We start from the raw sequence: 16,338 nt of genomic DNA, 5'->3' as shown, positions 1-16,338 counted from the left end.
CTGACTGACTTCTGTGAAACTTTTTCCTCTCCATACAATGAAAAAACAACAATGAACGTTTTCAAAATGCACACAGGTTTGGAACAAATGAGGGAGAGTAAATGACAATATGAATTTTTTTGGTCTCTTCAAAGTCACGATAAAACTCAAGTAGCGACATTTCATGGCTTTATTTATGAATTGTAAATAATCCATTTGTCACAATTCTATGCAACCGTTTATACAAGAATTGTTTTATGAACATTTTATGATCCCATGTCCCAAGAAACTAAGAATGAATTCCAAAACCTATATTTCTCTTTAGTAATATCCATTTTTTGAGGCAACAGCCAGGCAACTGAGACTGAAATTTGTGATGCACATTCAAGTGTAATGGATTACCGAAAAAAATCAGTTGTCGACTTGAGTGAGATGTTGGCGTTGTACTCCAAAATGAACATAGATGAATGTCATCTTGCAATATCAGGTTTAAGTGGACTAAATGTTTGGGACAAGTCCTGTATACGGCAGGGTCTATTTTCATAAAAATTAATGCATTTAGCATTTAGAAAATAAATGTGACCCTGGACCACAAAACCAGCCATAAATCACACGGGTATATTTGTAGCAATAGCCAACAATACACTCTATGGGTCAAAATAAGCGATTTTACTTTTATGCCAAAAATCATTAGGATATTAAGATCATGTTCCATGAAGATATTTTGTAAATTTCCTACTGTAAATATATCAACCTAATATTTGATTAGTAATACACATTGCTAAGAGCTTCATTTGGACAACTTTAAAGGTGATTTTCTCAACATTTAGATTTTTTTGCACCCTCCAGATTCCAGACTTTTACATAGTTGCCTCTCGGCCAAATATTCTCCAAAATGAGCTATTTTTCTTTTATGCCAAAAATCATTAGGATATTAAAATCGCATTCCATGAAGACATTTCGTAAATTTCCAACTGTAAATATATAAACTTAATTTTTGATTAGTACTATGCATTGCTAAGGCGATTTTTTTTTTTGCACCCTCAGATTCCAGACTTTCAAATAGTTGCATCTCGGCCAAATATTGTCCTATCCTAACAAACCATACATTAATGGAAAGCTTATTTATTTAGCTTTCACATATATAAGAAATACAATTTAAAAAAAAAAAAAAGAGAGAGATTTTGGTTATGTGGTCCAGGGTCACAATATGGTATATTGTCATTTCATGCCAACTTTAAACAGCACGCCTCTTGCTGATTTGGATATTGACCAAATATTTAAAATCAAAAGAAAACCAAGCTTTTGTGGAATCTACCTCTTTCTCTCCCCCTCTCTTTTTTAAACATATTATAGCCTCTGCAAATAAATAAATAATTCAAGAAAGCAGTGTTTTACACCTCATTCTCTGCAGTTCTTCGCTTCCGCCACTCCTGCTGTGGAGGAGGCGTACAGGCGAACATTGAACATGGGTAAAAGGAAGCCTACAGGCTTCTACACACACCAGCCCCCTATACGTCACACATACTAATGCCCACAACCCCCCTAACCGCCACCACTTCCCTTCTCCATTCCAAGCAGTCCTATTGGTTGGCGTGTGCATTACTATGGAATTCCCAGCAACCATTGGGCATTTCCAGCCATTGGCTACGTAGCCAGTCAATCATTGAGCCTAGACCAATAAGACAAGGCTTCCTTCAATCGGGTGAAAGAGGAAGGGGGTGTGGTTGGCTTTCAGACACCATGCAGTGAGGAGAAGGGGGGGGATGGGGTTGATCTACACATTCTGGGCGTCCACACATGCAATAGGCCTGCAGCCAGACGGGGCAGCAGGTTAGAATCCAGCCCAACTAAGCTCGCGTGAGCGTGGTCGCACAGCAAAACGCACACATCCCCAAAGTCACGCCATCACAGATAACACGTACACACTTACTTCAAGATCTCAACATGTAACAAGACTACAACACAAGCACAAATACCTTCTATCTGAATACAACTGGGAGGTCAAACCCAAAGAAAAACAAAGGGAGAGATTAAATAACTAAGTCTCGCTCAAGTAGGTACTTGACATTTTCGCAGCCTGACATCATGTGACTGCAGATTCATTTTGGGCTGAAATAAAAGGAGGAAAATTTGCGTGCTATAAATTTAGCACATTTGTTTGTAAATCCATGAGAAATGAAACAATTACACATGGACCATTTTTTCTGGTTAACATTCGGATCACGCTTGTATCAAGTTGATACAGTGTACATCTAAATACAAATTTGACTAAAAGCCTCATGATATTTAGCATAAATTTAGTAGTGCATGTTTTAATAGTTTAACTGAATTTGCACCTAAAAACAGCACTAAATCAGCATATCAGAATTATTTTTGCAACACTGAATACTGGAGGAATGGCTGCTGAAAATGTATTTTGCCACCACAGGAATAAATTATATAAAATACTAAGATAGGGAAGGAAAAAAAAAAAAAAAGTTATTAAATTGTAATGATTTCCTAAAACATTATAGGTTTTCACTATATTTTTTCCCAAATAAATTAAAGCCTTGGTGGGTATGTGAGATTAAAAAAAAAAAAACGTAATAAAACTAAAGTTTACTGGCCTAACTATAATATATGCTAAAATAATGCTTTCATCATGTCTACCTTTTGATTTAACAAACAGACTACAGCTTAAAATAAATAAAATCAGAAGTGAGCCTTTATGACCTTGAAAAATTATTTTCCATCTACCGAACTGGAAGGTTAAATCACCACAGGTTCCCTCTGGAATTTCCAATGGCTTTTTAGCACAGCGGTTTCAGATTTTCATACAATTTTAAAAGTCTCATGTTTTGTTCTATAACAGTCATATATCAAAAGTGTTTATTACAAAACGTGCAGTGCTACATAAGCTACTACATGGGAATTAATAATGGCTGGTTGCCTCGTCAAGCACGTAAACTCAGTAACTCGCACACATTAGCGGCACTTGCAGCAACTTCCTTACATGCATTTAAAAAATAAACAGCAGCTTCAAAATGCATGTTTGGAGGTGTGATTATTTAATTTTGGTTGAAGGACAAAACATGAAGTCTTGAAAATTCCCAAAGGAACACATGGCTCAAATGATAATTCTCTTCCGGGTTTACGGACTACAAACAGCTCTATTCTATTGCTGAATAATACTAGTCTGAGTACTAAACTACAACAGAGCTCACCGCCACAGGGCAAAACCTGAATAGTCATGATTCATCAGACAGATCATAAATACTTCAGCAGAATTCAGCTGCGGATAACATGCACAGCCGTATAGTATGCCAGAATGATGCATAAATTTACAGAAGTTACATTTTGTTATTTTATATACACATTAAATATTAAAGGTGATATTTACAGTAGCAAAGTGAGCAACATACTAATATTCCCCCTTTTCCACAAATTCAGCCCAAATGCTTAAAATGTACAGGTTGCATGCAAGCCGTGTACATATGTACTTCAAAACAAGATAACATGCCATTCACTTTATCGACAATGTCAAAGCACTGTCAATAAAAAAAATTTAACAGACACTTGTGTCATTAATTTAGTAGATTTACGTGAGTTCTGATTTGATCATTCTTATCCATTTGCTGAGCTCGGATTGTTAAATATAAGAGAGAACCAGTCCGTGGACCTACTGTCTGGTCAGGGAAGACATTTCATTTCTATGTATTGATTTTTATTAATTCCACTAGAAAACATAAAAAAAAAAAAAAAAAAAAAAAAAAAAAAAAAAAAAAAAGTGTTTAGTCATTTCTTCCTCAAATTGAGTCAAAGCTAAATAAGGTTATAAGACCTATAACTACTGCTACACACCAAGGAAACACAGAAGGCATGTGGCCATTAACATAAGACAATTTTTTTGTTACATCTAGAAACAGCACAAAAAGTATGGTCACTAGTGTACAAAGTACAAGGTACAAAGAAATTTAAATATATTTAGGGGTAATCAGACAGTTATCAGTTATCAGAAGTTTAACTGTATTGAACTTGACACGGTATTAATGCAAGATGTTTTTGGGGGGGGACTACACCATTTCTCTTCACAGTCTGCACCTGATGTAACTGTACAACAACGACAACAGGAGAAAAGGGAAGGAAAGAACAAAAAACAAAACCTCATTTTTAAGTGTCAAACAAAAGAGAACACATTTGTTTTACAGGTATCATGTATTGTCCTCTAGTGCTATATTAAAGCCTACTTTATCATGACACGCAAGTTTCTACAGCCTCTAAATTATCACCTGATTGAGAGAATTATACTAAAAGTCCTTTTACGTAAAAGGTACTCAGATCACGGTACACGTCTGGCTGTAAAATCTTCTACTGACTTATAAAATAAACAATAAAAAAAAAAAAAAAATCATTGTTAGTAATATTTTAAGATTTACACTTACTGCACTAAAGTGGTTTAGGCCTACTTGATTATCCATAATATTAGAATAAAGTATTCAAATGTATATTAAAAAAAAAAAAATTAGATATCAGATTGTTGAGCTTGAATGTTTATTTGTACTTCACTGTATTCGACTGCACTACAGGTTTGCCCTCCCACAAAAACTAAAGAGCATTTAAATATCTTAATATATATTATTGGGAGATATAGCATGAAAACTGATATTTACAAGAAATATTTTGAGTATTTTGAGTAAGAGCATTTTGCTATAATCAGGAATGCACATAAGTGGTGCACAGGTGCGCATGCACAACCAAAATTAAAATACAATAAACGAATAAATAAATAAAAATGTGGCGTGTAAATAAGTTAAGAACGCTCATTTGCGTACCGACATGGTTGACAGCGGTTAATTCAAAACTACCATTTTAGATGAACAAACTGTAATACTGTATAAGATTTCAATTCGAACTGAAAGCATAAATCTCAGCTACCCACTGCCATTTTCAAAGCACAATGCAAAACTGTGACATTTCATTCAGTGACGCTCTTTAACGGGCAGTGCATATACTTACTTGCCGGCAACCTGGCAAAAATAAAGGCTTGCTGATTTTAAGTTTGAAAATGATATATAGATTATAGATGAATATAGTTTTTTTTTTTTTTTTTTTTTTTTTTTTTAAAGTTTAATAAAAGGGGGGGGTGCGCAACAACTAAAAATGCAATAATATCATCACGACTATTATTCATTTACTGTTACATTTAAATGGTACACACTATGTGCAGTGTGAGAACCAAACCAAATCTGGAGGTGCTCTTATACATGACAACCAGGCTGAAAAACATGTGTGTACCCTTTGCTAAAAATTTTAAAACTTTACTGATCTACATTACAAGTTATCAGAATTTAATCTTACTTTTTGGCCACATAAATATCAGCAACTGCACCAAAAGGTGTATTTTTGCAGTTTTGGGCCTTTTAATAAAATTAAGGAACCAGATGAACCATCAAAGCTTCATGTATCAAATATAATACAAAAAAAAACAAACAAAACCCATTTTTTGTGCATGTAAAGGTTCAATAAACGGCTCCAAAAATAACACTGCATGTCAGCCTTTACAGAGTTAAACATAATACATCATATTGACTAGGAACACTTCGCTCATCGTGATCAATACATTGATATAGCCTTTAAATTAGCCTCAGCGTTTCATATATCGTAGCTTCGGTTTACGGTGATGGCAAACAATCCCATTAGACGTTTACTCATTTTACCTGTAATAAAACATGCAATAAACACTGCTGCAAACATACACGCAAAGTCCAAAACTTGAGGAAAGGGAGAAACCGTTTAAGTGAGTAAATAAAGAGTTTGTATCTTAACTTTAAAACCCCCCAGATTATAAATGATAATCTGAACTTCACTAAAACAAAGCAAAAATGATACCAAGACAAAAAAAACATGCAATTCATGGTTTCAGTAGAAAGTTTAACAACTTTTGCCTCAGTGGAAAACTGACCAGCACAAATTTATCTAGGATGCCCATTTCCCTCCCTGGAACGTGACACATGGAATATTCCTCACATAAAGCCAAAAACCAAAAAGCGAGGTACAAAACAACGCTGGGTCGTCTTCAGATTTAATGACAGGTGCAGTTTCAAATGGATGTACACTGACTCAATTCATATACAATGTTGTGACTCACAAGGAAACAGGCAAATCTCAAATGGCGAAGAATCAAAAATATAGTTTTAATAACGCAGGTGTTTAAATTAAATTTATTTTTTTCCCCAAAAATTCTGGTGTCCACAGTAGCTTTTTTAAAGCTCATTATATTGAGTTGGCTATGGAAAAAGAAAGGGAAAAAACACCAAAAGCTCCCTATTATATGACATGTTGCGGACTAAACCTATGATGGAAAGCACTGTGAGTGGCCATTTTAATTGTAGTTATTGTCGACTCTAATGTTTCTTTAAATCATTACATTTAATCCAACATCAAGGAGGTAATGACCTACCACTGTAATAATACATTTAAATGTAACTGGTAGTTGGGAAGCCCCCCAGGCCTGATTTTACATATAACTAGGGGAGAACTAGGGGGTCTCAGCCCCTCCCAGCTGCCCCAGTAATTCAAACACTGGAGGAATCGGTCATGGATGTAAAAGCTGAGGAAACAATGCCGGCGCACAATGCAGTTTTGAATCTGAACTGATTCCTATGATCAGAGCACTTTTGTGGACTTCTGTAAGGCTCTATTCACACACAGCGCAACAGGAACGAAACGAGAAAGCGGGACAAGAAAAGTAAGCATGTCATGCAAGTTTTCAAAGGGTCAGCGAGAGCTTGTCTCAAGCTCACATGAAAAGCGGCAGGGCAAAGAGCGGCGTACTGTGCCGTACACGCGAACGCTTCTACAGATAGTTTGATCTGATAAGTGAAGGACAATAACAATGGGTTAGTAGGTGTAAAGGGGATTTTTTTTTTTTTTTTTTTACTGAGCATCATACGCTTTTAATAGATCTGAACTACACTAGTGACCATACTTAAGCTGCACATCAGCATGTTACGTGACTTTTATAACTCTACAAGTCATATAACCAGGCTTCTCAAAGCTCAAAAAATTCAAGTCACACACCTCTAAAACGAACAAGGACAACAGACTACCTTCTAAAAGACTGCTCGGAACATCTCTGATTTAATAAATACGAAGCATAATTGCTTGAAACACAAAAATGTATTTATTGGAGAGTGTATGCACACGTTTGGTCCAAGATGGCAAATTTTAGGACATTACTCAAGAGGGTTGGTGGCTCAAATACCAACTCTTCTGAGGTGTAGCGGTGAGCCAGCAAGTCACAGTACTGCTTCAACATCACACCTCATATGAGACCCTTCACCTCAGAGAACCGGGAGGTAAAAATAAATAAATAAATAAAAAAGCAGCACTTACTTCCCACTGCATGTGAGGTGGGATATTCCTGATCTGCAGCTTGCAGCTCCTGCAAAAAAAAAAAAAAAAAAAAAAAAAAAAAAAAAACAAAAAAAAACAGAGAGTGGTCATTGTAAAATTACACTAGGCAATAAAATCACAAGTCAGTCATATTTGGACTAAAATGGTCCAGATTCGTACAAGCCACATTTACTACTTTGGTGGGAAAAACAGCTTTTGAGTCTGACTGGGAGCACCCAGTAAAGGAAGATTTGAGTAACATCATCTCTATAATGCACTCAAAAATGCTGGGTTCTTTTTTAACCTAAATGCTGGGTTCAGTCTGTTGGGTCATTTTTAACATTTTTACCCAGGTGCTGGGTAGTTTTTATGCACTAAATAATGCTGGGTTATTTATTTTTTAACCCAAGTGCTGGGTTCAGCTTGTTGGGTCATTTTTTACATTTTTACCCAGGTGCTCTGTAGTTCTTCTGTAACTAAGCTGCTGGGTTATTTTTCTTGACCCAAAAAGCTGAACCCAGCATTTGGGTTATTTTATTGGATTATTTTTAATATTTTTTTTTACCCAGGTTCTGGGTAGTTTTATGCACTCTAAAAATATGCTGGGATAGTTTTATTTTTAACCCAAATGCTGGGTTCATCTTGTTAGGTCATTTTATTGGATTATTTTTTATATTTTTTTTACCCTGGTGCTGGGTAAGTTTATGCAAAAAAAAAAAAAAAAAGCTGGGTAATTTTTTTTTTTTTTTTTTACCCAAGTGCTAGGTTCAGTTTGTTGGGTCATTTTATTTGGTTATTTAATACGTTTTTACCAAGGTGCTGGGTAGTTTTTCTGTAACTAAGCTGCTGGGTTATTTTCTCTACCCATTTGCTGCGTTCAGCCTATCTCCGTCGAAACAACCCAGCCGCTGAGTTAGTCAGAATGCAGGTTTTCCACGCCTTCTACAGGAGAGAGCGGTTCTCAGTGCACTTCTTCAGCGTAATAAAGGTTTGTATACATTTTATTTAAGTCTTCACTGTGCTGTAAATTATATTATTTTACACAACGCAACATACAAGGACGAGATGTCAGACAGCTGCATCAGCAGCAGTCATTTTCGCATGCAGGAAACACCTTTTGCCCTCCATAAACTGATTTTATCCATTAAAATACTGAATTGAATTTGATGTTAAAATATGTTCTCTAATCTCAGTACTGTGTGTTTATGGGTAGGTTATTGAGTCAGTCAAGGCATCTTTCAGCTACGCATGAAACGGAAGGTTCGTAGTTCCCCCGGCAAACAGCAGCCAATCACCGGCTCACATTTCAGCAACACACCGACACCATTTCAATGATTACAGAGAATGGTTGAATACACTTAAATTAAAATGCTACTTTTAAATGTTAAATTTTTTTTTTTATTTCTAAAATGATTGTTAAACCACTTTAACAGTATGTAATATTGTAAACTATGCTGTATTCGCCCAAATAAATTTAATTTGCCCTATATTTTTGTCCATGGGTGTTCTTCCTTAATAAATGTTCGTCTTTTGATTATTGCTGTAGCCTCTATAATTCTGTGTGTGATTTTTAATTTCCAGCACATTTTAAGCCAGCAATATAATATTTTTTCAAACAATAGTTGATTTAAATAAAACAACCCAGCATGCTTGGTAAAAACATTTAAAACAACCAGCTGGGTCAAAATAACCCAGCATGTGTTTCGTCTAATATTTACCCAGCGCTGGGTTGCCAAATAACCCACGTTGGGTTGTTTTTAACCCAGCTTTTTTTTTGTGTACCAGCTCAAAAAAAAATAAATAAATAAATTAAAAAAAAAAAAAAAGAAAGAAAGAAAAATTATTGAAACTTGCATTCTGACAAATACACCATTGATTTACATAAAAAAAAGCCCAATTTCAATTCCATTTCTTGGATATTTTGTGACTCGTCACCCAAAGACCTTCCACTTTCCTCAGGTGTTTTTTTTTTTTACGTAAATTGAAAATTAAAGCTAGATGGTGTCTAATCAAACAGCCTCTCTAAAATAGAAAACGGCATAACATCCCCTTACAGACAAGGCTCTTTCAACATATACACTTGCAAAAACCATTGTTCTGCAATTATATTACTTATTCATATGTTTAAAAGAAATTTGCAAAAATTTGCAGATTAGAGAACAAGTTACAGGCAATATTAGCAAACAATCAGCAATTCACCAGACGCGAGGGAAGCAAACTAGTGATTCTGTGACCTGCTAAGCCACCAAAACGTACTGAAGTTTAACAGCTGGAGCAAACACAACTTGGGATTTGCTATATTTGGAGACTAGGTACCTAACCAAAAGCAGACAACTAATACCACCCATGAGCCCGACTGATATTAGGGTTTATACCAAAAAAAAAAAAAAACTGATATAGAAAGGCTGCATATGGAACTATGTGAAAGAGGTAACCAGGTACAATACAATAAAGGGTGAAAGTCCAACAACTTACTAATAGTGTACATATCAGTCAGTTTCCAAGCAAATCAGTGTCACTGAAAGGGAAAATTAACCCATTCAACTAAGCAGAAAAGGCTGAGGCCATTTCAAAGTCTTTTTGACAACATTTTTCCTTTAAGATTCATTCAATACAATCCACTTCACCTTGGAATCTCAAAGTCTTATCAAGCATCATTTACAGGCCTCAGCTTTTCACAAAAAAACTGAAAATTCCCAAACAAAGTAAAACCAACAAACTGGGTTGTTACCCGTTATGTGTCAGCTGTCAAACACCTTGTTGACTGGCATCTTGATTCAAACATCCCAAAGACGGTGTCAAAACTAGCGATTTTAAGCAAGCATGTACATGAACAACTTCAGATGTGCGTTAATTAACCTTCAGTTGTAGATGTTAGATTGATTTTGCATATCCAGCAGACAGATAAAACCTGACTATACAAGATGTCATTACGTCTGAGGTGTTTGGCATATTGCCATGTTCCTTGATTTCACAAATGCTGACATGAAGATAATGTGATAAACTTAGGGTCAACTTAAAGGGATTTTTATATGATGGAAAAGCTCAGTTCAGACATTATCACACCACAGATAACATTTTTATTATTAGATATTCATAATTCTACACTGACTTCTAAAACTAACTGCTCAGAGACAAAACTAAATTAATGAAATAACCACAAATTTGTCAATGAACGCAACGGTTGTGTAAGTTCACTTTGAGGAAGATACAACGGCATCACCTGTAACTGTCAGGAACCCAGACACAGCATTTCATGTTTACATCACTATGAGTACAACTAACAAGCCAACTTGGCTACAATCCCAATGTAAACCGCACAAATGATTCATTTACTTGAAAAAGCACGAATCAGCCACAGAAACATTGATGTTACCTATACAGAATATTTCTTAAAGTCAAGAACTAAGGGTTAGAAAAGGGATTAAATTAGAAGTGACAACACACTGCATTATGAGCTTCATTCAGATTTATACAGAGCCTGTAAATACACCAATCTGCACTGTAAAATTAATTTTAATGGTGATATCGCTTTTATAGACCAGTACATTCATTTTAACACAGGTTTGATTAATGTGCATGTTTTGGTGCAGCGATTGTGAAAGATCTATAACTGCCCGACTGACTTTACATGACTCCAAAGTTCATGCTCTGTATATTTGCGCATTTACACACTAACATTAACAAGAACAGAATGTACAGAGGACATGAGAACAAACATGCCTCTACCTGAACAGGTAGACACACTAACCCTCACACGCACACACTTTTACATCGATCACACATGCACATAGATTGAGGCCTAAATAGTGCGCATTAATAGGGGACTTGCAGCACGCTGGCGTTAAAGAAACTGATCTACTATAATAGAGCAATCGACGTTGACACGCATACATGCTTCAAGCAATCAGAGTGCATCAACAGTCCTGAGTGCTTTATAACATCACTGGCAGACCTGTATAATTTATCGTACAGTTACAAGCTATCGTAAAATCAGCTTTTACCTCTCTAAAAGCACAAAAAAAAAAAAAAAAAAAAAAAAAAAAAAAAAATGAAATTTTTCAGTGTGCAAGTTGTTTTAATTATGAAAGTGAGAAAACAGATGGATGATCTTGCTTTAACATAACTGTCAACAGCAAAGATACCACAACATTTAAGCTGAACGTATTGACTTTCACTTGGACAATTTTAGCTTTATTTTCTTGATTTTCTCTTAAGTTTATGCAGAACGTGCAGCAACAGTTTTAAATAGCAAAGCAACACTACATCGCTATCTAAATAAACAACTTGCCCTCCAACTCAGGACTTTGTAGCAACTAATTTCAGAAGCAAACAGCAGTCATACCACATTGTTTTTGCAAAATGGAACATGCATGTTTATGCAATATCTGAAGACTATCAAAAAAAAAAAAAAAAAAAAAATCCTGGTTCACACCACCACCATTAACTACCGCAACAAATTGGCCCAATTAAAATAAACTGCAGATTTGCCTAGAAATTAAAAACAACTTCATTCAAATACTGGCTAATATATTAATTCCCAAAATCAAAAGCATGTTTAAAAAAAAAAATATACATGTATATAATTAAACTACACTGTCTATCCTAGCTATGTAACGCTATATAGAGTAAGGCCTGAAGACGAAGCTGAAGTTGCACATGCTTTAAGGGACATTTGCACTCACGAAGAGTGTAGATGTCAAGAGGAGAACAATCACTTGGAGTCATCTCAGGAATTATCAAAATGCATCACAACTTGCGTTCAACATCTCCGTGTGATTCCTGGACATGTTTTCCCCAGCGCATTTACAGTGTCAAAAATCCAAGGCAACGTAATCCAAATTTGATTCTGTAAACTATAACCACTGAAGCAAAAATACCACAGGTAGTTTAGCGCGTATGCTAATTTTTAACAGGGAATAGCTCCCTGAGAGAAAACAGTGGAAAACAGTTTATTTCATAATAAACAAATAATACTGAGCTTCAAATTATGGGTTATAAGCAACACTACAGAATAAGAGAAGCTGTCCATGCTTCACTAAAAATCCACTGTGGCAAAAAGCTCTGACAGAATTACATAACTGAAAACGGCAATACACACATTCACCATTTAAAAAAAAAAAAAAAAAAAAACAACTTTGCTTACACACAAGCGTATCAAATCTACTAAAAAGGCACAGAGTTAATAAAGAAAACACTAGCACTTAGCTGAATGATCAGAGAGACATGTGCGAGACCAGCGAAAAGGAAGGGGGGAAAAAAAACAAAAAAAAAACAACAAAAAGCCAAGGCCAAACATATAGGTGTATGCAACGGGGCGAGTGACTTTTTAAAGAAAAAAATAAACACACACACACACACACACACACCCACACCTACTATTTAAAAAAAAAAAAAAAAAAAAACAAACCTAATGGCATTTGGTAAACCTTTAAAAAAAATAAAAAATTTTCTCTTCAACTTTAGCTAAAAGTACAGCCGTATGTCATTCCAGGTTTTATGTACGAATTAAAAACTTCCCTTCTCTTTTGAGGAATTTGGTGGGATTGGTGTGCTTTTCCAGTCCTGGTCTGCATTCCGGTGGGAATGCAATATGGAATGTTCTCCTACAGCAGATTAAGCTATAGGAGCAAGAGGGGAGTGTGTGTGTGTGTGTGTGGGGTTAGGACGGGGGTGGGGTGTTAGTGCCCCATTTCAGGGTAACAGAAACTCTCTCTGCCCCAGGGGGTGGGGTCTGGTTACCATGGTAACAGGTTAGCCTACAGACAAGAAAGGGAAAAGGGGTGGGGGTTCGGTTGTGACGTAACGGAAGTGGAGGGCATCTTCATTTACTTCAAAATCCAACGGACATGCAACATAACGGTCTCTGTGTGCACGCGTGTATGAACATACATTGTACAATGGGGGGGTTGGGTGAGACTTCCCACCACAAACACTCCTGGAGGAACCAGGAAACATGGGCGAACGTTATAATTCACAAGCCAGTGACTCCATCACGAGAACTCACAACTCGGTCTGAACCAGAACACTTCAATATTTAGTTTTAGAGTGGAAGATCATTTCAGCATTTTCAGCTGATATTAATGCACAAGTTAAAATTCAAAATTACATCTACATCTACAAGTAAAAAAAACAAACAAAAAAAACAAAAAGATTGCATCAAATGCATTATGACAAGTAATATTACTAATAAAAAAACAGCTATAACTTTTTAAACTTTAAATCTCTCTAAAAAATAGAGCAGGATTAAGGCATACATTAATAAAAATAAATTAAGAAGTATAATTAGACACCGATTTAGGTTGAACATGATACTCCACACTAAATTAGAAAATATTTTTCAATTTTAAGCAACTTAAATCAAATTTAAAATGTGCAAAATATTTTGCTATATTATTTTCTTGCAGACTGCAATCATAGAAATTGTTATGAGTGACACATCATACATTTTTTTTTTTTTTTTTTTTTTACAAAATTAGCATTAATATTTATGATACAGCGAAGCTAGCAGCACTGCAATATTAAATAAAATTTTCAAAACACTCAGACTCACGGTCCACGCAAAGGTTCAAACTTTTTCCACACACAGAGTATCTGTTCTAGCTGAAGACCCTTTTCCCACACTCTCTTCTAGCATTTGGGGCCCCCCCTTTAAGCCACACGTGTGCATGCACACACACATACAGCGCAAGCTCGGAGCAAAAACGGCTACGCTAGTAATCGAGGAAGCTAGCAATAAGAAAGAAAAATGGCGTATGAAACGAAACTGCTAAAGGCCAATGGGCTGTCCATGCTGTCTGCTTAGTGTACACACAAGCCCGGTTGAAGAACGGTGTCACAATCATCATGTTTTTAATGTTTGAGACATCTCAACTATGCTAATTCTTCATTAAAACCAAAACAAATATATTAATACAGGTTATTGTAAATGTTAAAGTGAATATTTATACACAATATTAGCAAGTCCTGTGTCCATACAGCCTAGTACACACCCTGACCAAACTAAAGCTTCCAGAAAACAGCTCCATAACATGCACACCACCCCTTGGTACATTCACACACACACACACACACACACATACACTCTCTCACTCAAGGGGCCAAACTTTACCCAACTTTTGTGTTTTGTGTGTGTGTGTGGTGGGCAGGGCCTAAGCCCAGACTCATATGATAGAATGCAAGATCACTCCCATCATGCATTTCACTATACTTAGCTCTTATTGGCTCGCAGTTCAAACCAACTTACATACACAACCTCTGACCTGTTCCTATCAACATTTACTGCACATGTGCAGCACACAAAATAAACGTTATACACTTAACACTTAAATTATACTGTTTTTATCATTTACACACTGAACCCAACATATTAAGCTATTGTTTGTGATACACTGTTAGTGTATAAAATGAAATAGCAAATAAACGGTTCACATGTCAGCTTAAAACATCAGCTGGCCCGCAAGAATCGCATTATAATTGAACTAAACACAACATGTGTTTAGCCATTACGAAATTCCAAAATAATAATAATAAAATACAGGCCTACTGTAAATCACAATAATTAAATCAAACATTGCTAGGCATTAATTTAAATTAAACGTACTAAATGTTTAAACGTATGGTCTTTAGCTAAACAAAACAACTATTAGCTTAAACCGCGTACAATTTACGTGGAAACGGTGTTATTTTTGACTGAGAATTCACTGAAAAAAAAAAATTACAAGCTCGTTATTAATAAATTAAAAATACAGGACGCCAAGGAATTAATAACCCGCTTATATGTACATAAGGCTGTCGTAAATTGAAAATAAGGCGAATATTCATTATATCTGAAGTCGTTACGTCAACTTAATTATTACAATAAAACTGCAACCCACTCGTACACGGTTGGTAAACAGTGCTTTGTGGCTCAAACCACGTCTAGTCGTTATAGTTCCTGTGAACCCGCAAACCAGTTTTCGTGACAAGACCTCGACCCTTGCAGTCCGCGCGCGCTGAGGAGTCCATCTCGTGCCTGAGCAGCGCGAGGAGGGGAAAGAGGGGGCGGAAGCACTGAGCGGTATGACTGAATAGTAGTTTCTTCTTAAATGGACGCCACAGCAAGCATGGCTCCACAAATGTACATCCATGTGCAACGTGAGGCCCCATTTGCAACGTTTGTGCACCTCTGCTGCGTTTCTTGCTACGTTTTGTCAAGGCCTAAAGGCCCAGTAATATGTGAGCTCAGCATATCAAGGGCCTCAGATGTAATACAAAAATCCACATTCCGCACGCTGACATGGAGGTTCAATCAGTAGCTTCCACACCTTTTTAGCTACTAAACACGCCTGTAGATTTACATTTAGAGCAGGCACACAAACACACGGTCACCACCCTATTCTTGAATTTGGTACGTAATCATATGTACGTAAAACAAATCAAATGTGTCATTTGAAAGATTAAAAACAAGAAAAAGCCCGATTTCAAACCAGGACTTGTGAGGAAAAAATATTTAGAGATATGAAGTCAAAACAAAAACGTGGACTCAGCCATTTTTAGATGAAATTGCGCAAATGAGGCTTACCTTTGTCGTTTAGGGACAGAGTGCTCCACTTCTAAGACTTTTCCGTGGAGTTCTACTTTCCCTGAAAAATATTAATTGTATTTTAATAAATCACATTTTTATTTCAAACAAAACGTCTATTGTGTGTCAGAGGCTCACAATGTACGAAAGTGGGAAAAAATGAAAAATGCTATTTACGTTACGTGTACACAAACTGCACTGACGTGTACGATTTCAAGAAAGTCTACGACATCCTAAAGCACAGTCAGTTTGAATTTTAAAAATATGTATGTGAATAAAAATCAAGCACACAAAAATTCCCAGAGGTTAAACATGGAAGACAAATTTGCCCCCACGCTTGCGCGAAGGCCTCAGCTACGAGCAGCGAGCCACTGACTTGTTACAGAAAATCACGAAAACGTCCACTGACTTCCACGGTC

At 36.1% G+C, this 16,338-nt stretch overlaps 1 protein-coding gene across 9 annotated transcripts in view; it reads right to left on the bottom strand.

Annotated features, from left to right (window-relative positions):
* The window catches only part of igf2bp3 (insulin-like growth factor 2 mRNA binding protein 3), a 35,698-nt gene that overhangs the window by 18,123 nt on the left and 1,237 nt on the right, over positions 1-16,338 (bottom strand). For 8 of the 9 annotated variants that reach the window (XM_051137120.1, XM_051137121.1, XM_051137122.1 and 5 more), the window contains exons 2-3: positions 15,920-15,980; positions 7,357-7,405 (exon numbers count right to left, since the gene is read on the bottom strand). In XM_051137120.1, coding sequence (XP_050993077.1) covers positions 7,357-7,405; positions 15,920-15,980 — 110 coding nt within the window. Of the gene's footprint in view, positions 1-7,356; positions 7,406-15,233; positions 15,313-15,919; positions 15,981-16,338 lie in introns of those variants that run through there. The other variant, XM_051137129.1, reaches the window with a different exon arrangement.

Source organism: Labeo rohita, chromosome 19 (assembly GCF_022985175.1).
Source record: "Labeo rohita strain BAU-BD-2019 chromosome 19, IGBB_LRoh.1.0, whole genome shotgun sequence".
Classification (NCBI taxonomy): domain Eukaryota; kingdom Metazoa; phylum Chordata; class Actinopteri; order Cypriniformes; family Cyprinidae; genus Labeo; species Labeo rohita.
Note: the sequence above shows the minus strand (reverse complement) of the source record. Positions and strands in the feature narration are given on the sequence as shown.